Raw genomic sequence first — 23,930 nt, 5'->3', positions numbered from 1 at the left:
ACCTATAGGTGTAAAACTAACACCACCATTTCAAAACCAGTGTAAAATAACTGGTGTGGTCCTCTATGTACACCGGTTAACACCACAGTTTTTGCTGTGCAAGGAATTATTCCTACCAGTTACTTGATTTAGGATGAATTATTCTCACTACCTGCAGCCGAGTTCACCAAATAGAATTATCTAACTGTTTTTATGTTAATGTCAAAATCTAGGTATGTCATGAATATATAGTGTATTGATTATTGTGCATCACATGTCTATTATTAAAGTATGTAGTGTGACATCATTTGCCCTAAAAATGGTTAGGAATGATAATCAATTTCATAAGGATGTTATGGGTTCTTCTGCTGGGCAAAAACCTGCTTCACTCTCAACCCCTCCTCCTCCCTCCAAAATTCACGGACATGTTGTAATATTATCTCCTTTTCTAGCCTACGCCAGTGCAATAGGACCTTATAAAAGGCATAAACTAAGTAAGTATACTTTGCCCACCGATATTCATACTCGGTTGATAGAATCATGGACCCCATGGTAGAGTGAATTTCTGTTCCACAATCATTGTGTAGGCATCTATTAATTTCTCAATAATAGCTTTCTGTTGAGACCTATCTGTTCTGATATTATGACAATTAACAAACGCCCTGAACGACCCTTTTTTTAAATCATATTTTATTTCTTCCTCGTTATACACAGCAAAAACTGTGGTCTTAACCGGTGTACATAGAGGACCACACCAGTTATTTTACACCGGTGTTAAATTGGTGTTAGTTTTACACCTATAGGTGTTATTACAACACCTTTTGTTGTTACATTTACACTCTTTGGTGTTATGTTTAATCTCTAGGGTGTAATTTTAACTTCTCGGGGTGTGGTCCTCTATTAACACCAATTGGTGTCAGATTTAACCTTCATTTTTTTACAGTGTACATAACATGTGAAAATAATGAATGAATAACAAAAAAATCATTCACATATACAAAAACGATCTACAATGATCATTCCAAAAGTAAACTCAGAATCAATCTGTAATTATTTCTGGATTAGTTTAAAATCACAATGGAATAGTAATACAAAATAACATCTTCTACAAAATATCTCTGAATATAATTATAAAAGACAAACATACTTATAGTCTATAAATATATTTCAAGTTGAACATGATTTTTTTTTAATTTACCATATCGTTAAATCAAAATTTGAGGAAGTTATAATAAAAAAAACCCACACACATTTCCAGATACGATAGTTCGTTCTTGTTTGGTATCGGTCTGGTATCGTTCACTTAGTGTAACGAGGTCTGCCTCTCGCCGCAAAGAATAAGACAAATTGATTTCCTGCTCTTGGGCAGATCGCTTCGAGAGTTGATCCAGCGAATCACATAATTATTAGTTTCGCTGTCGTGTAATTAATTTTTGTTGTCAACTCAGTTAAAATAAAGACATTAATTAGAGATGGCTTCTCTCTGGCTGTGGATTCTTATGTCGGCTATTTCAATAGTAAACGGAGGTAGGTAATATCCTTCGATAACTTATTTATTATTATTATTGCTTACACAAAAGCGTTATGGTTTATCAGGTAGAATCAATCACTATAATACATATTCGCCTGTTTTTATTGCGATGACAATTTCCCCTGACTGTAATCAAAGACTTGATAAACAAAAAATCATAAGTATCCCTGATCAAGATCTTGATATTCGACATTATGTTTTGGAGACATAATGCTAGTAAATTTATTTGTTTTGGTTTGAGTGAATTCTGTTCCACGGACGCCGCTTATATTTTGTTTACCGTTTAACAGTGGGATAAACAATGACATGTGAAAATTATTACCATAATAATAATGATGTGTTTGAACACATGACTAGTGTGTTGTACTATTTGTTGTACTAACATGTATAGGAATAATGATATGATAATTACATTTTATTAAAAAAAAGTGAAAAGCGTGGCTGAGTACGTGAAGAAGAAGAATTAGGGGGAGGGCGGAGGAGAAGGAGAAAGAGAAGGAGAAAGAGAAGAAGAAGAAGAAGGGGGAGGAGGAGGAATAGAATCTTATGCATCAGAAGGTCCGGTTTTATATTCATATCATCGCACGTATATTAATAGTTAAGCTTAAGGTGATATAACATATTTATTTGAAATTATAATATAATTTGATATAAGCTGAACGAAAAATTGAGATGATACCGAGAGCAAAATTTAATAATTGAAAATAATCATCAACTCAATGTGAGCGATCTGATTAACTAGAGGAAACAGCAGTTGATCGAGAATTTTGTAAATGTAGGGGGTCCGTGCATGGGGGAGTCGTAACTGTTCAATTTCGTTTGACAAATATTTGAAAATTAACTTATCATTTTCGACCGCATTTTCGCTAAAATATCAGTAAAAAAAGAGAAAAAGAAGAAGAAATGAAAGTTTCAGATAATCATGTGAGAGGGGATCCACATCACCCAATACACTTTCTTCCAAAGAAAACACATAAGCATCACGAGGAGCAGGGGCCTTCCCCTTTGGATTGGCTACAATTTGCTTTACTATCAACACAATGCACACAGTGCCTACCATGAATTATGATTATACATGTGGATTGCTATCAAAACTAATAATAAATCTTGTTAATTGAAACTAAAGAATTTATGTACATTTCCATTTGCGTCAGGATACACTTTCGTATTTTGTTTATATTTTTTTCTCCATCCCCCCAAAGATATTGAAGATGATTTTCGGGGACTTTATGAAGTATACGACGACTATCATCTCTTTCTTGGGCATGTCAGTGAAACCACGCGGGATGACTATAACATTGAATCGGTAAGGTCATAGCTTTAACCTCTTACATATATATTTTTTATCCATTAATGCCCCTTCCACTGGCATTCACCAGTAATATGAATTATAATCGTACCTCAACATTATATTTATAAAACTGTACTAATATGGAATGTGAACTATTTGAAATGTATCTGTAGTCATCATGTTTTGATAAATGTTTATATGGGAAAGAAAAAACACCTCTCCCCCATTTATCTTTTTTGTGCTTGTCATTATTTTGTTTGAAGACAATTAGATAAATTCATGCCAACGAAAACTTTTTGGTCATCAAAAACAGTACTTATAGGCCTACTGATAAATGGGGGTGGGGGATTTGCCTCCGTAGATATTAATATTGTTTTAACTTAAGGGTACCATACCTCACTGAAATTGAAGGCTGGTTTGTTTAAAGAGCTTGGGGGAAATTGGGGAATTTGAAAAGTTTTTTAATTTTAATCATCATGTCACCCGTAAAATGGAATCCACGTCACCAGGTTCCACCTCTGTTGATTCTTGGCAAATCGTATTAAATCTAAAAAAAAATGACTTATTGATAGACATGAAAAAAACAAAAACAGAACATTAATGGAGGACGTCGTGTATAATATTTTCATTTTGATTGCCGAAATCAAACCTACAGAGTCTTTATCTGAGGAGGCTAATTGATTGAAATATCTTCAGTGATAAGAACAAGTTCAAGACCTAATCAAGTTCACATGACATGATTATTGAGTGTTTCTAAATTTGTTTAACGGTTGCGTGATTATAATTATCTCACACTGATAACTTATAAAGTATAAAACAATGGGCAATTTCAAGTTCGATGTTGACCTTTTGGTGCTGGCGTTATACCAATCTTTTACATCAGTACATCACTAAATGAAGTAGGTCAAATGTTAAATCCTACTAAGTCTCCAACTATCAATAAATGATTTGGATATATTTTTTAACGCTCATGGTGCTTGAACTATGGAAGACACTATGAATAAAAACACCGGACTTGTAGTTTTGAAATATAGCTTCGTATATACAAATTGCCTCAGCATTATAATAACGTTTGTCCCGTCACATTCACCAACGGTATTATAAATTATGCATTATGCAGGATGCAGATATGATTTATATTCAGTTGCAATCTTTGTATCACTATTTTGGTATGGATTCACAGTATAATGGACAGTTGCTATAGATCTGTAAGAGGAAAGTATACTGCCATTTGCGTTCATAACTTGTATTTCGCCTAAGAATTACCACCAAAAAATGCCTTCATATGCTATGTATTTATGTTCGTCTTCGTTTTTGCATTTTGTGATTAGGGTCTTTAAAGTAAATGAAAACAAATTTGATGGGTGAGATTACGATGGAACTTTGACAAGTTGACAATCTAGGGTATCAGCCTCGTATCGATGAACAAACATACAAAGATCAAACCTAAAAATATACATATCAGTTCAAGAAGGAATATACAAAATGAGAATCGATGTATAAAAGAAGATGAAAATGGCAATTATGATAATATTGATAATGATGATGATAATAATATCAACAACAACAACAATATTAATAATAATGGTAATGATAAAAATAATAATAGTAATGATAATAATAATAATAGAAATGATAATAATAATAATAATGATAATAATGGTAATAATTATAATAATAACAATAATTATGATAATAATGATAATAATGGTAATAATTATAATAATAACAATAATTATGATAATAATAATGATAATCATTATCATCATCATCATCATCATAATGACAATAAAAAAGCATCTTTTGCTTCATAACGATATACTGTATATGCAAACGATGAAAGCAAAGCTTTGTTATAAACAAAATAACTCAGCAAAGCCAGTAATGCATAAGATTTTCAATGCAAAACTTTCCTGTACGACTTTCTTACTGTTATGTTTTTCACAATTGATTCTGTCGATAACACCACAACGTGTGTTTAGCTCACGTGATGCTAGATTGTTTGTACACAAAGGGATACTAATTAAACATGTTTTATATGTGATTTGATTACATAACATGTCAATTAAATCACCAGAAAAACGATGCTGACAGAGGACATAATCATAAATCTTTTCCTTTTCTTTTCCACTTTTTTCCCCTAAATCAAAGTCTAATAATCGCTCTCATAACTACCTTGTTTTAGATTTTAAATAGTGTAAACTTTATAATTCAATAAACATGCATTTCTTTTAAAACAATCATCTTTGATTTCAACCACCCTCGGTCTAGTTTTCTCATTACCAGACATCTGTATCTCATCCTCTATTGTAAATATGTTTTGGTCGGTTCAGGATAATGAATCAAGAGCCAGTACATTCCGTATGGATTTGCTATGTAAAAATATGATAACGTTAATATAAACTGGAAAAGAGAATTGAATTAAAAAAAGAAACATCCTAATTTGTTCAGTATAATAATATTTGATCTTAATAAAGATTTGTTTAAAACATCTGTTTATTTTGTAAGTCTTCACTGTTGATCACTGACTTGTCTTTAAAAAAAAGAATAAACTGAAACTAGGTGCAGTATATCATTCAGTTAACATTTTTCATGAATAAAAACATTTTCGTAACCACTTAAAAAAGTGTCCTTCAGTTATAAGAAGACCCCAAAACATTATGCACTTGAGCCTATGATATACATAGTCTTATTGTTTTCTTCACAATAAGGGAAAAGACAGGAGCACTTGAGCTGATATTATTGTTAGTAGTTGTTTCAAAAGCTGTTTCTTAAGACTATCCTGAACGTCATTAGTTTCTAGAGTGAATCGAAACATATAACGTCATCGTTTTATGTTTAAACATGTCAAGCGTGCCACCTTTCCCCTTTCTTTTTACAAAAATATGACGAAAGTCGGTGAGAGATAATTCGGAAAACATCAAATCTCGAGTTCAATTCGAAAAACCCTTAAGATTAATATTTTAGACGAGATGCAGGGTATCTTTCCCTCTATGTACTTGGTTTTCAATTAAATTGATTTTTAACGCCTCGTTCAGCATGTTTCGGGACAAATATCTAGAATATACGAGGGAATACCCCTCGCAAATAAGATTCTATTTAACTACAAAAGGCGTATATAAGCATGATAAGAGCTTCGAAACCATGTGGTCGCACTCGAGTATATACAGCAATATATGTAGTTAAGAGCTACTCCCACTTCACCCCTTTATGTTCTGGATGAAAGCTGTTGATATGTCAGGTGAATCTTCTCGATACCAATCTTTTAGTTAGGTATAGTTAGTTTGTTGTTTTCTTCCGGCGAGACATCAACATTCTTTTTAATGTCGATTTATTTTATTGTTCCTCAACATCATAAAAGGTGAACATTGTACGCGACGTGAATAATGTCAATAATCACCATGATAACACTTGCGAGAAGTACTCTTGCGCTATATACTCTGACGACAAATAAACTACCGGACCACGAGTCAACTACCATTTCTACAAGTTTTATTTGCTTTTTTAAAAAGTTTAATGTCCGAAAAGAGATTTCCTTGTCAGAGCATTCTTGGAGTGCAATCGTGTCTAAACCGCATCATTACAGAATAAACTGTCGCTAGACGATTCCCCGGTCACCTGTCGAACAATTTATTGTCGTCGTTGCGGTGTGACTGAAGTATCAAAATAAACAATACTCTGCTACATGATATATCGAGTGATAAGTAAACAGAACTAGATGAGGGAGTATATATAGTATTTTCAATATTTTGGACTTTGGTAGAAACACCCCCAAAATACCTCCAAAACACCGGTACCGAGTTACGATCTTCTCCACTTTGCTATTTGTATACTATCATTAATCGTCCTAAGGTTACGTAATTATATGCATTGCTATTTCCCGATTGTCACCTGAAGGGTCATAATGTCTGGGCTTGATACCCAACAATAAAGAGGGCTTAGAAAGCACTGAATCGTTGACCTAGCAAAATGTTGATATGAATAAATAGGGAAATATTAAACTAGCATAACACTGAAAATTTCATTGAAATCGGATGTAAAATCTGAAAGTTATGACATTTTAGAGTTTCGCTTAATTTTCACAAAACAGTGATCATGGTGATGTGCACATCTCAGTGACATGAAAATGAGGCAGACGATGACATCCCTCACTCACTATTTCTTTTGTTTTTATTGTTTAAATTATATATACATTATTTCATTTTTTTTTAGATTTAACAATAAGGACCAACTTGAATGAACCATGTAGTATAAAACAATGCTAATTCCACAAGTTCAGGGAGGAATTAATCATTGTTTCACTGAAAATGAGGATAAAATTAGAATACTTAATTTAATAAAATACAAAAGAAATAGTGAGTGGATGGTGTCATGAGTCTCCTCATTTGCATACCGATCAGAATGTGCATAACTGATTAGAGAAATTAAACAAAACTTTAGAATGTCATAACTTTCTCATCTTGCATTCGATTTTGATGACATTTTCAGCGTTATACTTGTTGGATTTTCTCTTTTTATTGAAAATAACTTTTTAACTGGATGGACTTTTCCTTTAACGGGTAATTCGTAGAACAAACTTCGTAATCGTGTCTCATAAATCAAAAATGTCATGAAGGAGTTATCTTTGCATGAATATGAACACGTACAAGGAATAAGAAAAAACAAACAAACTGAGTGGTAGATATCACATGACAAAGCGAGGCGAATTCAACAGATACAGATTATACTGACCTAAAATAAAAAATAGAATTTTATTTCATTCAATTTCCGGATATCTAAAATATTGGCTGTCGAATGCAAAGATTATGGTAAATTTCACATTTCTCTGTGGGGTGGAGTAGGTTAGCGGTGTTCATCTCACAGCTATAATAGTGCTTATAATCTTAAATCATTAGAATAATACAAACTTGAAATTAAAATTTCTAGCAAAATGTCATATCATGTCCTTTCTGTTGATTCTGATGACTTTCAGGTCGGAATGGAATTCGACTGTCCATCGTCTGTTTCACCAGAGAAACCTACATCAGGTTTGTAGTAAATATTTAAAAGAAAACTCAGAAATTCGAGCTCAATCGGCTTCATTATCAAAATGGGGCATAGACAAGTTGCTACCCTGACTGGAATAACAAATAATTATGACAGATTTCAGATATTTACTGCATGATCATTGATGCTACAATTCAGAAATTAAAGGGGTTCTCCGGACTGAAAATATCCTTTTCTAAATAAATCGAGTAAAATTTACCGAGCAAAATGCTGAAAATTTCATCAAAATCCGATAACAAATAACGAAATTATTAAACTTTAAAGTTTGGCAATATATATCATTATGAAAACAGTTATGCATATCGTCATGAATATTCATTTCCCTTTTCTTGTGTTATAACATGAAATCACAATAATTTCTTATTCATACAAGTGTGAATGGTATGTCTCCCTTATCATGCTTATGATGAAAATGGTTGCAGCAATGAATATCTATTGCATTAAATCAGTTGTCAATTCAAATTTGTTAGTTCTGGGGAAAAAATTGAATAAACATTATCTCATATAATAAAATACAAAATAATAAGTGCACATAATCGGTTTGCTCAGTGAATATTCATGAAGACATGCACAGAACGCTACCGAAGTAATGTACATTTTTAAAATGTCACAACTTCGTCATTCCTTATCTGATTTTGATCAAATTTTCAGCATTTTGTTTGTCTATTTTTCTTTATCTGTTCAAATCATTAGTAATGTCAGCCTGGAGTACCCCTTTTAGTTATCCTTTTCAATTCAAATTCAAATTTATTTATTTCACTTCCATGAAACAAAAACAAATTGTATACCATATATAAACATAAATATTTGTATCCGTTGCAAAAAATAAAATTAATGATACACATGTTGTGAAAAAAAAAACACTTAGGCAATTTGGGCAACACATTGTAGGTTTTAAATATGTATACTATTTTTCAATAGAAATTAAATTAAGATGGAAATGGAGGGAACCATATTATATTTACTTAGTTATTTTTTTTATACTGAACTAATCTTAAAATTGCATAATGTGATCAGATTGTTATTTTAGTCATTTAGTATTGTTAGAACAATTGTATTTTATTGTTATTGTATAAATAAATAAATGAATAAAAACATACATGAATAAATAAATACATAAATGAATGAATGAATAAATAAATAAATAAATAAGATGTTTATGTTATGTTTGATACAGTCCACAAGCTCCGACCAGGTGATATCGATGTGGTAGCTGGTATAGGAGATTCTCTTTCAGTAAGTATATTTAGATAAATCATTCATGTTTCTTAATCATGCTACTCATATAATCACACAATGCTGCTTACAAAGATTATTTATGAAACAATACGATATAATCCAAAATACAAATCATCGTGATGTTCTTGATGATAATGGTGATGATGACGACGACGATGATGATGATGAAGAAGAAGTTGATTTGATAATCACGATGATGATGATGATAATGACAGCGGCGACTACGGCCGACGATGACAACGATGGTGGGTATGATAATGATGACGCTGCTAATGATGATGATGATGGTGCATGATAACAACGACCAAGACAATGGCGACGGCAACGATGATGACAATGATGATGACGTTTTTTAGATACATATTTTGTATTTTACTTTATTTCAGACTGCATATGCCGCTGGAGCTCCTATATTTTTACCTGTGATGCTCAACTATTGGGGTGTATCAGCGAGGTAGGCCTATATACGTCATCTATCATATTTTTGTTATTCTTGATATAAATAAATCATATTGATTTAGATGATGAAATACGGGAATTTGAAAATTCCTTCCGAATGGTCAATTGAAAGTTCGACTGTTTGTTTATGACTTATAGTTAAAAAAAGGGAACTTCTGTATTTCGCAACTATCACAACAGTGAACGCAAACGGAAGAAAAATAAAACATCGTGTTTTGTTTAAGTTAGCCTTTTTTTGTAATGGGTTAACATGATTTGATAACTCAGAATAAATGGAGATTTTAACGTTCACATTTGAACAGGAACTTTATTTTACTAGTAATTGGAAATAATTGAAATAGAATTGAAACATAGATCTGAATTAATATGTTGATACTTGCCTGTATAACATGGGACAAACATTTACTTCTTGTAATTAGACGTCACAATTTTGGCGATCTGCTATGAATAGCAGATCGGATGGCATAGCAGGACAGTAGAAACCATCGAGGCAAAAGGCGTTTTGTTTTCGACCATTTAAAAATTCTTTCTTCTCTCCTAAACTAGCATTGGGGGTGACAAAAGTTTATCTTCCGTTGGTACACTGCCTAGTAAGTAGCCAAGATCACTTTAGCTTTTTTTGGTTCCACATTATTCATGTTAAATTAAAGATTCATTTATATTTTTATGTTATATAATTCCACGATTTATTAAAATTGTTAATAATTTGGGTGGATAATAACGACATAGGTCAATCTCATGGGTGTCCTCTGGGGAGTTGTCCTAATCGATATTTCCTCTATGATATTCGATGTACCGTTGCCACGCACACTAAGGTATACCAGTGGTGTTAACAAAAAGTTATTCTATCATTGTTCAACATAATAATGTAACATGCCCGTCGATTTTTTTTCTCATTTCTGGTCCAGCAATGCTTTTTTTACCATCCTGCAGTGTCTGTCCAGGCGGGTGGATCTCCATAATAAATATTCAACAAACAAGACGTCTCTCCAAAATTAGACCATTGTGAGAGCAAAACAAATATGAGAGAAGATGGTCCGATTGACCACTTTCTATATAATTCTAATGCCCCCCCACCTTCGCTCACTATTTTCTTCTTATTTTCCACTTTATTTGATTGGGGGCACAAAGAAGGCACGTGTGCCCCCCCTGATTATGCCACTGTATTATTGGGTATACCCCAATTCATTCTCCAAATCAACTTACTTATCATGCTCTAGATTGAACGTTCTAAATTGAGTTTGTTTGTTTCTTCTTCATAGATATCCTGAGGAAATATAATCCTGATATTCTTGGTTATTCTACGGGTGAAGGAATCGTCTTTACTCAACCCAAGTCAAAATCATTCAACCATGCTGTCGTCGGGGCTAAAGCAAAGTAAATTATCATTACTATTATTAGTAGTATTAATGATATTATCATTAGTAGTAGTATTATTGATAATATTTTAGTATTTACACTCTAAAGAATATTGGGTAAAATTGCACTATGAGGGTAATTATGTGTCCAACATCGCATTCCTCTTTTCTTTCTTCAGGGGCTTACCGAAGCAGGCACGTAAGCTAATCGACGATCTCCGAGCCCATTCCGACGTCGATATGGAGAATGATTGGAAGTTTATTACTCTGTTCATAGGAGGTAACGACCTCTGTAGCGGATGCAGAAAAGAAACATCAGAGCCTCAGGAGTATCTAGCTTTCATCGATGAAACATTGCGTATCTTGCATGATGAGGTATATACAATTGAGTTCATTTTGAAAATGTGACACCGCTATCATACAACTAAAACCGACTCAGTCCGATCAAATATATTGCGTTATGAACATTCAATAGACCAATCAAAATGGTTCATTGCTTGTCAGAATAAAAGCAAATTTCAGTACACAATATGATTGATGAAATATTAAGCATAAACTGTTTGGATAATGTAGGAAAATAGATCGTCAATGAATCGTCATTTTATTTTTTTGTTGACACAGGTCCCGCGAGCAATAGTGAATCTTGTGGGAGTCCTAAACGCCTATATCTTACCGGAATTAGACGGTAGTCTTAAATGTGATCTTGTTCATTCGTAAGTATTCTCATGGTCTCAAAACCTCTCTATTCCCCCTTTTAAAATCTAAGAGGATTAGCAACTGATAATTAATATAGATATTTGGATATTACACGGATAAACTGAGTGCACCTAAATAAAATTTTGCTATAAACAGATTTTTTTTAATCCAATCATTATAAAATAAACTATATTACAACAGCAAGGACAGCTGTACAATAGATGTTTGAAATTGTTTCGAAGAATTCCGTTGTAACAATATAACTTTAATGGATTCTTGAAAAAATATAAGGGGTAAACCAAGTTTCCTGCGTTTTGTTGAGAAAATCAAAGTAAAAATATATATCGTTTTATTCAAATGCACCTAACAGTTTTGAATAAAATCACAGTCCCCCAAAAGATGCAAAATATTTTCAACAGAGGAAAGCATTATTTACATAAATTAGAGTCAGACATGATCATATTAATTTACATCTTAAAGTATTTGAAAAAAATAATGAGTGTAACAAACCTTTGTTAACATGCGATATTTAGAAAAGAATGACATTTTACATCCAGATTTGAACCTTTTTTTTAAAGATTTATAATATTTACATCTTAACCCCTATTGATTTGCTCTAATTATTCATCTATTTTACTATCAATAAGTAGTCTAAAGTTCGAACTAAGTTTGTCTCTTTTGGTACAGAATTGTATGCAGTTGTTTGCACAAAGATGGAGGCAAAGAAGCCATATACGAACGAGCAAAAGAATATCAGGTGAAATTATTTTTGTCATTCGTTCAAAGGTATTTTTGCATTTATTTATTAAATTTTATTTATTCATTCATTATTTTTATTTATAAATTGATTAATTCTTTTTGTTATTTATTCATTAATTCTTTTTATTTATCATTGCATCTACTTCATCCCATTATACATTTTGTTTACACTTATTTATGTTTATAAAATAAGTTACACTTGTATATCTTCTGCTAATTATTTAATAAATATATTTTCAGTTGGGTGATTCCATATTTGTGGCAGTTCCTAAGCTATAACACTATAATATTGATTTTTACTAATAAACAACCCAACAGATTCAAACTGATTTATCCATATTGTGCTGCGCCCGACCCAGGTGAGGTGAATGGAGTACCCGGTATTCTTCCAGCGCTTGAAGCGGAAGCTCGAACTATGGCAATGCTTACCGGGGTAATAAAAGATTGCGGTACATTAATAATTATTATAATTCATAATGATGTTAAGATACGTTACATATCTGAATTTCCATTATTCATACGTTAATATTTTTTGTTGTTGTGTAATTATTATCTTCTTTATTCTGAATCTACACCATTACCATCAATACAGAGGATAGTACAAGAACATATTGAAAGTGGAAAGTTTGATGATAAAGATGATTTCACTGTGGTTTATCAGCCTTTCTTCCATGAGACGAGTATCCCCAAACATGCGGTAAGTTACGCTGGTTAGTGCACTTATTGCACAAAATAAACAGATAATAAATGAATAAAAGGATGCAAGATGAATACACGAACGAATGAATTAATGAATGATTGAATGAATCAATAAAATAATCATAATCAATTAATATATAAATAAGTATAGTGATAATTGAAAGCTCTTTCGTTGTTTGTTGTTTCATATTTGAATGCTCTTTCATTGAAACCTCTTTTGCGATTTGTAGTTTCACAGTTTTAGCGTAATATAATTAATAATTCTTAAGTATTTTTATTGTATAAGCGCTTTGGGCCTTAAAGGAAAAGCGCCGTAGAAGTAATAAGCATTATTAAGTATTATTTACACATAAATACGAATATCTGAATAATGAATAGATAAATGGATAGATGATGCTAATATAGACAAGAGTGTCAATCTTTGAATTAGATCTTATTCGTATATCATATTGATTTATACAGGATTTATAGTACTCGAAACGGAAAAGGGGAAAAACATTACCTGACAGGTTGACCAAAGAAGTTACAGTTTTAAACCATAATTCATTTTTATTAAAAAAGATGGGAAAGATTTTGAATTCAAAGAGAACATAGATCTTGTAAACAGACTGAAATAAGATTACTTTGTAAATTGTGCATTCAAAAATAAATTTTCTGAACGGAATTACGTTATTATGATGTAGAATAATGTATTTTGGCCAATGTAGCATTGATAAACAATTAACTGATAATCTTGCTTTTGTTTTGTTTTGTTTGTTTGTTTTAGGATGGATCACCGGATAGTTCTTATTTTGCTCCCGATTGTTTTCATCTAAGTCAAAAGGGACAGGCTGCACAGGCTACAGCTAATTGGAATGGACTGGTAAGTAGATTGACATGTACATGTAGAACGGGCTCGTCTCGAGAATGGATGCGGGAAAGGGAGAACGGTCATCAAGAAAGAAATATCGCACAAGCGAGCCGGTTATCAATATTCATTCTTATCACGCTAAAAATATTTTTATTATACTCATTATTCTTATAAGAAACGAAGCAAGACAAGGTAACAACAACGGCAAAAAGAAAGAAAAAATGAAAAAATTAGACAAACATAGGTAAAGCGATACATCATCAGAACAGAAACGCGCAATTTAATGCATCAATTCTTCGAACTATAATGTTTTGACCATAGATGGCGCTATATGAATTTTAATTCTCAAAATGTTTATGATCGGCTAATTTTTATTAAAAAGCAAGTGATGGCGCAGTCACCTTTCACAACAATCACGAAAATTGATTTCTGTAATACCATGCTTTTAATTTAATGGCGATTGAGACTTTTGTCAAAATTATGTAAGGTTCTTGAATTTTATTTTGGCAACTATAATGTTTACAACGACAGTTGGCGCTATGCTTATTTCGAGCACAGGACTAAGCCGTTTTATTGTATTGTGTGATCCAGAAAACCAATATATCTGAGGGTAAATGTTGGTGGTTTTTGTTTGTGTCATTACCAACTTCCATTTTTGAGCCGACAATATTATTGCTAATGGGCGAATTATTTATTCATTCAGGTTTTCATGCAATGTTTACCCATCAAAAAATGGAAAATAACAAATTATAATATTTTTTATTAAAATGAAAATTCTAGGTAGGCCTACCTGTAAACTTTTCAGTAGATTGTAATATTTCTATTTTGCTTTTATTCAATATTCATATATCTACCTGATGGTGAACATGCCAAAGTCAGCGATATCTTGAGTGGTTTTTAAGGATATACTCATAAGAATATATCAATTTATTCACGCATGGGATGAAAACGCACAAGACGTCAGCAAAAAGGAAAAATCAAATCAACATTTATCTTTAGCTTTTAATATCATTTTGAAGACATCAATAATGAGCGGGTAAAAACAGACAAGGAAATATTTTCTTAATGTTAACCAACTCCTCAAATCATAAGAATGTAAAAGGTTTGATAGCGAAAATGTTCAAGGATTATAATGTGATTGAACGGCATGTCTAACCTTTAATATTTTAAAACTATAGATGGCGCTATACAGCTTTTTAATTTAGCATTTTTAAAAACAAACTTCATAGCTTACCAGAAACGTGAAGAAGTTTAATAAGTAAACAAAAACAAGCTAACAAATGTATTTTTAATGATTTGTTTGCTCGTTTCGACAGAATTGAAACATGGATTAAAGTATGCAGATTCATTTAAAAATTGTAAAACGAATGTAATGTTTCTAACTAGAGATGGCGCTAGACAGGATTTATACCTTTTATACACCTTGCAGAACAACGCTGATTAACATAGCATAGCGGAATATGATTTGCGATCACTTAAAAAGAATGGAATGAATGAATGATAGGGAAAAATTTTAAATAATTTGTTTGTGTATATAAATTAAACATTAATACTTTTCATTGAAATGCTAAAATAACAAGAAAAAAAAATAACAGCGAAAAAAAAGCAGCTTACAGAACATGTCTTCTGAAAAGAATGTAAGTTAAAATGTGGATTTGACATGATATCACTTCAAATGAAATAATGAAATAAATCTGGAATGAGTTTTGAATTAGGAAAATTGTTTTGACTCTTGTTTATAAGTATCAATAACTTTTTATGTTTTTATTTTGGTTGTTGTTTTTCACTGTCAATCAAATTCATGAAACAAAATTACGTTGGTGTAGTGACTGATTAAATTAAAAAGAAAATGGAAGAAAAGAATGACTTCTCCTATTATTTTCTAAATCTATAACTCTCATGATTTTTGTAGATGGAAATAATGTTTGGTCGTTATGATCCCCGGAATAGAAACACTATTCTAGTCTCTGAATATTTTTTCTTAAAGAATCAATTTAGGATCAAGTCCCATTATGATTTTAGAGGTATGTTAATATATTTTGTAATTTATGATCTTGCTTGATAGGATGAAAAATAAAATCTTTGAAATGTTGAGTGGAGATGGATTATTGTACTTTCCCATCAAATTATTAAAATGATAATATGTCTCCGGACGAATCTCCATTAAACATTTACCGGGAGGCAATAAAAAAAACCAAATTAGTCATACTTTCTTCTTCTTCTTTTTTTTCATTAAAAATTACCTAACGCGATCTCTAGTTACAAAAAAATATATTGTTTTGATAAACTACATCGAAAGTGCCATTTTAAATTGAAAATGGTGTTCTCAATTTAAAAAATTGCAGTAATAATGCAAAGTAAGATGGTTTGGCTCTTCTTACCTTGGCTATATCATTCAATTGTATTTTGCCCTGAATATCAACGTCATTAAACAAAATCACAATGTTATCTTTAAAAGTGATGGATTGAAAAAAAAAATCGTTGAATACAGTAACTTTTTTTTTCAATCAAAGATTGTGAAAAGAGAATACCTATTTATGGCTGCACTCCTTTTGAATAGATACCATGGGTTATTTTAGGGATTCCCCCCCATTTTTAAAAATACAGGATTGATTCTGGACCAAGTATCTTTTTTTAATTTTAAAGATATGCTCGTAGATTTTGTAACGCCTGAATTTTATTGTGTAAAATTAAAATCTTTAAAATGCCGGGTGAAGGCGGTTATTCATTGTACTTTTCCTTCGAATTATCAAAATAATAATCTCATCTTACGAATCTACATTCAACATTTACCGGAAAGTACTATCACAAGGCCTACGAGAAAGTGAGAAATTAAATTAAACATTTTGGATGTTGCAAGTAAATATTTGCAATCAATCACAAATATTCTGTTCCAATTTTATGATTGACTTATCAATTTTATCTGTAGCAAATCAGATTGTACTCCATGTTTCATGAAGCAGATTAGCGATCAATCACAAATTTGTAATTAATTGCATGACATATGCTTGATTTAGGGAACAAAAATAGAATTGCAATTGATCGCAAGTTTCTTGCAACGCCCCATATGTCAAGTGTTTCTCTGAGAAAGTGGTCTAGCGCCAACTCTAGTTACAAACATTATATTGTTTAACTCAACAATATTCAAAGTGTTTTCCCCCCTCAATGTTACTTCCTACATTTCTAAGAATGAATTAAATAATGAAAATAAAGACAATAATTTTTCATACCCTTGTCATATTCATGAATTGCTCTTTAGGTCATTAAAGTTTGAATTTTCATTTACTGAAGGCGAAAAGTGGAATAGCGCCAGCTACAGTCCAACAATTAATAGTAATGTAAAGTTCGTATTAAAAAGGATAGTTTGAATTTAGAGGGTGGCTATTCAATTATACATAAGCATCTCCTGAGTCCTTAGCTTTATTTTGATATTTTACCTGTACATATGCTAAACATGATCAAATACATAGATATAAATTTAAAATGTATGGAATTTATGTTTGGAAAATTATATTGGCAATTTGTCATCATCGGCGAAACATTCCCAAGAATGAATTTGAATTATGTAGCAATAATGAAAATGCATATTTGATATCATTTCAACCGACTTTAAATTACCTTTCCACTTGATGATGTACATAAGTATTTATTTAATCAAATTTATTTGAAACTATTCTATACATTGATTTAATTGATTGATTTGACAAAAAAATATAAATGAACATCAAATATTTTTTATGATTACTATAAAACCTTTAAAATTAAATTACAAAGTTTAAAAATTAAGTTGAATATTTTTTTCAATCAAGCTTTGTGGAAATAAAGAAAAATCGTTCTGTGGTTGCGTTCTTATTGAATACTAATCACTGTCCTTTTGAAAATCCATCAATTATTTTTAGAATTGATTAGTGATCGAATCCCATTTAATTTTATATATTACATCGGATAAAAAGGGCTTTGATATGTTGGGTGAAGATGGTTGTCAATTGTACTGTTTAAATTATTGAAATGATAACTTCACCGACAATTCTTTATTCAATATTGCGTATTGTCACAACGCCTTGGAGAAAGGAAAAACGAAATTTTCATTCTAATTTCATTCACACTTTCTTTTAGAAAGTGGTATAGCGCCATCTCTAGTTACAAACATTATATTGTTTCAATACAAAATATCAAAAGGGTTATTTTGCAATGAAAATAGTTTTCTTTAGATTGAAAAAGGGCAGTAAATGACGAAAATAAGGCGATTTAGCTATCCCATAGCTTTGTTACGTTTTCACGTTTTTCATTTAATAATTTCTGCTTTAATTTACACTAACTGAAACTTAAAAGTAGTATAGCGCCAGCTACAGTCCAAAAATTTATTGTTATGTAAAGTTTGTATGAAAAGGATATTTTGGATTTAGAGGGGGTTGCTCTTAAGAGATTATTTAATTTTGCAATTTGAAATTTCCTAAAATACATAAGCATCTCCTTAGATTTGCGTTGATATCTTACTTGTACATAATGACGTCACACATGATCAAATGAATAGATGCTAAATTGAATAGGTACGGAATTTATTTCAAATGATTATTTTCGCAATTTATGGTTTTTGGTGACACATTCCCGAGAATAAATGTAACATAAGATAATGTACCAAAAAATGAGAATGCACATTTGATATCATTTCTGTCGATATGAAAGCATCGTTTCACTTTATACGTTCTTATTATTTATCATACCTAGCTTCTTAGAAGCTCGTTTGAGATATTTTCACTTATTCTTTTTGTCATTTTTTTTACGTCGGAGATCAAACTCTTAAAAAAATGTTCAGACCAGTCATTTATTTGAGAGAAGCTGAAAAAATAACGACCCTCTATTAATCAAGGTTTGTAAATAGAGAAGTATTGTTTTGTCGTAGCACTCACATGAATTGAAACCATTGCCCCATTTGAAATCCATTGACTTTTCCCCTTAGGAACACATTCAGAACTGAATATTAATTTCGACGGTATAACCATAGATTTTGCAATCATTGTATTAATTTGGCAGGACGAAGGACGTTTTTTTAATTCTGAAATGATTACCTTTATTAACCTGCTTTTGAAAATATATTTTATACAGTATATTCGAACTCTTCTAAATTAAATCAAAACATTTAACCATTCTGAGTAACACTATTTTTTTTAAAACACCTGCACACCTAGTTTCCAATTATGCATATAGCATTTTCATTTATTTGGAATTGGAAAGTGGTATAGCGCCATCTCTGTTACAAACATTATATTGTTTAATTGAGCAATAATCTGAAGTGCTATTGTTCAATCATCAGATCAATCTTTATGTAAAATAGTGAAGTTTGAATTGAAAATAGATTAAGGTAGCTGTTCTGTACCTTTGCAATATTTTTAAAACTGTTCTGTTGGTCAATTTAACTTAAATATATGTTACTGAAGATTAAAAATAGTATAGCGCCATCTATAGTTTGAAATGTTATAGTAATGTAATGTTCGGAAAAACAGGATAGCTCAGATTTAGATGGATGGTATTCATAGATGATTAAAATCTGTCATTTCAACTGACCGCAATATCAATGAGCAACTACTTAGCTTTTCATTGATTTAAAATTGAACCTTATTGAATTATATCATATTATAAGAATTATTATAAATAGATAAATTCAGTATAAATTCTATGTCACAATCAATAAGGCATTCATGTCCACATGGGTGTCGATCGGGGGGGGGGGGGGGGGGAGTGGGAATGGGGAGATATGGAGCGATAATATTCCCCACCAATATTTCAATGGGGAATGATCTTTATTATCACCCCTTTTAATTTACAGTAAAACATTTTTATTATTATGATGAATCAAATGACAAGTATGATGATAAGGTGGGAGTGAAAGTCGATGATCATCATGATTATTATCTTGATGATCATCATTTTTATTTTTCTCATAATTTTCTTACAATGAAATCATTAAAAAAATATCGAGTAAAATATTAATCTACAACGGTGACTTTTTTTTTAAATTTCAGTTTGAACCGGTTGGAAGCAAGCGCTTAGAATGGGTTCCAGGTGAAAAACTGAACTGCCCCTCTGAGGTGAGTCATCACTTTCCTTGTTTTAACCTATTGCATACTGGTACCAGTTGGTCCCTGTACAAGACCTATGAAAATTTCATGATTCAGTTGTGAACAGGTTAAGAATTAACGCGGGATCTTAAGTTATTTCTTATTATATGAATACATTTCACAATGAACCAAAGAAATCTATTTTTTAATCTAACAAATGTGAGGAAATAATGTGTTCTTTTTTGAAAGCCTCTCCTTAGAAAAACATAAAGAGGGAGACCCAGAAGAACGTAATTGATTCTCTACGAACAGACAGTATCAATGAAATAAAAGAAATAATTAATTCAATAAAGAATGGGAGCCTTTTGAGAGAACTTGTCCTAGGATCTTAGGAATACTACCCGACCTGATTGATTATTTTTTACATCGAGAATGGCTCCCTGATATTCGCGTTTGTATTTTTATATTTAATTTCAGGAATTTCCGTACATTTACACAAATGTCAATAGCAAGTCCGATGGCCTACAACACGGTTATTACCAGTCTGATGTCAATGAAAGCCCAAACCAAAAGCTCTCGAAGCAAACTGTCATCATTGTCGGAGTCATAGGCGGGGTCATGTTGGTCATCATCATCGCTGCCATTGTGGTTGGTATCTCGAAGAAACCTAATCGATTGTCTTTAAATGGCTCCTACCAACGTCTGTGATAGCTTCTATGGGATGTGCAATGTCAAGTTTGATTGGATCTTCCATTACAACATCGACGACTGCAACATGACCAAGTCCCCTCTCCCTTTATTCAAGACATTATTCTGATAAAAACATGGAAGTTGATGAGGTGTGGTCAGGGGCGGAAATCTCTCCCAAAAGGTAGGGGGGACAAGGGTCTGGAAAATATGACAAGTAAAAAAAAAAAAGGCTATTACCTAAAATTTAAGGTCATTTCGACGAAAATATATTTGACAAGCAAAATAAAAAAAAAAAAAAAGGTCAACTCATCCCAAAACGCACGTTTGATTCCCATTTTGAGTTATATATTTCTAAGCATCACCAAAGACCCAAAATAGTAGGGGGGACATTTGATATTGTGTTCCCCCTACTATTTTGAGTAGGGGGACACGTCCCCCCTGTCCCCCCTGGGATTTCCGCCCATGGGTGTGGTTAAAAGTTTAATGTTGGTCAGCATTTGAACCTTTTTGTTGTAAAAATCTCTAAATCGAGTCTTAGGATCATTACAGTGATTTTACATAATTGTATTCATATAGGTATTGTTAAGCCTCTATACCATAATCACAGACATTCTTCAAAGTAATCAATGATTTGTTGATAGATATGTATCCTACCCCAATAGTTAAAACTTCTAAACATATTTTATTTTCATCTTATAAGATGGTGAAAGAACCTTCTAATGCATTATATTATATTTCATTTTTATACCGTCTTTATCATTCCCCCACTCATTGTTTACCACTTTTATCGTGTACTACCAATATAAATTAACATTCCATTATCAGACAGTATTATTTTTGTGCAATGGATTATGAACTAATGATAACATTGATATGTCAATGTTTTTTTTTTAAAATAAGTTTCAGTTTATTTTTGCAAAGAAAAATCTATCAAGCTAGCATAAAACTGATCTAAATCTGGCGTAAAATAAGATTTATTGATGTTTTGAAGTTTTGCTCAATTAAAAAAAAACAAATTTTGAGCATAACCTAAGTAATCCATTGTGATCCTATGTGATCCATTATTTCATGAATGTTTTGTTATGTATATTTTGATGAAAAGGATCCATAAAACATGAATTACAAAAAAAATAACCTAAGTAATATGTATGTAAGGAATCCAATGATTACACTCGCTATCAAATTTGAAATTCAAATTTTGTAATATCATTATTACATGCTGAAATAATCCATAAACACGTCTTGTATTATGAGTCATTTATTATCAAACCTACAGAAATACGACATTAGATATTTCATAAACGGAAATACAATAGGAAAAAAAGCAAATTGGCTCTCATATACATTTCACCTAAATAATAAAAACTTTAAAATATATTTTTGAAAATACTCTGCATGAAACCATTTTGTGACTAGAGCGAAATGTCACAATTTTCTTTTTTTACACCCACCTTTGGTGAATTTGTAAATGTTATGCTTATTTGTATTTTATATTTTGATTAAATTGAAGGATTAGACCTCTGCATTCAACTTCCATCTACCCATGCCCCCCTACCCCGTCCCTATTCTTCCCCTCTCTCGGCCCGAAAGTTCTCCCGCCACTTATTCATCTATGATAATGATGTAACAATGTTTTCATTTAATGTATTGTATAACGTTTATTTGCAATGCACTGTTTTTGTTATGCTACAGTATTATTCATGAAATTAGTTTACAAAATATTGAGATAAATAAAATATATTTGTTTATTCATTTATCTGAATGTGGAGCGTTGTGGCCCAGTGGATAAGTCTTCTGACTTTGAAACAGAGGGTCGTGGGTTCGAATCCCAGCCATGGCGTAATTTGCTTCAGCAAGAAATTTATCCACATTGTGCTGCACTCGACCCAGGTGAGGTGAATGGGTACCCGGCAGGATTAATTCCTTGAATGCATGAGCGCTGAGAGGCAGCTCGAGCTAAAGCGGGGTTAATAATAATAACAACGCGCCTGGGAATAGAATATTTCTAGATAGATGGCGCTATATAAATGCCTATTATCATTATTATTAATAGGTTTTAAAATAATTTTCTACATCACCTATCCACGAAATTATTTGTATATAAGAATGTAAGAATATTGAAATAAATTCTGATGGTGAACAGAGTTTTATCAATTTTTTGAAGTTGCTTCAATACCAACTTTGTTGCGGATTGTTTTATTATTTTTTTTTACGTCCTTACATCAGTCCTGAGACTGACTAGATGAAATAAAATTGGTAAGGGTCGATGGGGGGGGGGGGCAAACAAGTAAACTTATTTGAGGACGATGATGTTTTACTACAAAAACTGGTTGTAATAGGATGTTCTGATAATGCTATCGCATGGTTTAAATCTTATTTTTGTTTCAGGAAACAATACACAGAAATAGGAGGGATCAAATCGAGTATAAAATCAACCTCTTCTGGGGTCCCACAAGGCTCAGTTTTAGGGCCCTTACTATTTAAAATTTATATAAATGATCTGGCTTCTTGTTTCAAATCACGGAAGATTGTTATGTTTGCTGATGATGCAATGTTGTATGTTAGTAGTAGTACCATAGAATCTGTATAACCAGCTTAACTCCGCAATGAAAGAAATATATGAGTGGACATGTAAAAACAGATTGATATTAAATGATGAAAAAAACAAAGTAATGCTTCTTGGTTCTCGACAGCGGTTATCAACCTTGCGGGCCAAAACACTATCTGTAATAATCAATAACACTATTTTAGAGTGTGTATCACAGCACAAATGATTGGGCGTGATAATTGATGATACTTTGACATTCAAAAACCATGTCGATTCAATTGTAAAAGTAATGAAACAAAAGCTTGAGTTAATTAGAAGAAACAAACATATATTTAATGTGGAACAACTTGAACGATTATACATAGGGTTCGTTCTCCCTCATGCAATGTATTGTTCAAATGTGTGGTCGTATAGATCTGAATCTAATTATAATACGGTGCAAAAACTACATAAACGTGCAGCTTACATCGTGAGCGGTTATACATGGGAAACCCATCAGAGCGTATTTTTCGAATTCTCTCCTGGTCTTCTTTAAAAGAATTGTACAGGAAATCTACATTATGTATGGTATATAAGTGTGTAAATGGATTAGCTCCCCATTTATTAAGTACCAAATTTATGTTTAATGATGATGTATCAATGCGTATAACACGAAGAACTAATAAATTAATGCTATACGAGCCCCGAAATTCAAAACGCAGTATTACAAAAACACATTTATACCGG

The 23,930-nt window shown here is 31.8% G+C and overlaps 1 protein-coding gene across 1 annotated transcript; it reads left to right on the top strand.

Annotated features, from left to right (window-relative positions):
* The first annotated feature begins 1,315 nt into the window (after nt 1–1,315).
* Nucleotides 1,316–20,887, top strand: LOC121417996 (phospholipase B1, membrane-associated-like). The gene is made up of 14 exons (XM_041611702.1): nt 1,316–1,506; nt 2,713–2,816; nt 7,774–7,828; nt 9,025–9,083; nt 9,473–9,540; nt 10,092–10,135; nt 10,808–10,922; nt 11,083–11,278; nt 11,525–11,616; nt 12,287–12,356; nt 12,951–13,055; nt 13,824–13,919; nt 19,931–19,996; nt 20,444–20,887. The coding sequence occupies exons 1-14, from the start codon at nt 1,452–1,454 to the stop codon at nt 20,672–20,674; spliced, it is 1,356 nt and encodes a 451-aa protein (XP_041467636.1). The 5' UTR covers nt 1,316–1,451; the 3' UTR covers nt 20,675–20,887.
* The last annotated feature ends 3,043 nt before the right edge of the window (nt 20,888–23,930 follow it).

The sequence above is a fragment of the Lytechinus variegatus genome, chromosome 7 (genome assembly GCF_018143015.1).
Source record: "Lytechinus variegatus isolate NC3 chromosome 7, Lvar_3.0, whole genome shotgun sequence".
Lineage (NCBI taxonomy): Eukaryota > Metazoa > Echinodermata > Echinoidea > Temnopleuroida > Toxopneustidae > Lytechinus > Lytechinus variegatus.
The sequence above is the reverse complement of the archived record's forward strand: the minus strand, read 5'-3'. Positions and strand labels throughout refer to the sequence as shown.

Bases quoted from the DNA above. Each gene is read 5' to 3' on its own strand.
- LOC121417996 (XM_041611702.1), top strand. From the start codon at position 1,452: ATGGCTTCTCTCTGGCTGTGGATTCTTATGTCGGCTATTTCAATAGTA. The intron at 1,507-2,712 runs GTAGGTAATATC...ATCCCCCCAAAG, and splicing joins TATTTCAATAGTAAACGGAG to ATATTGAAGATGATTTTCGG. The intron at 9,084-9,472 runs GTAAGTATATTT...ACTTTATTTCAG, and splicing joins GTATAGGAGATTCTCTTTCA to ACTGCATATGCCGCTGGAGC.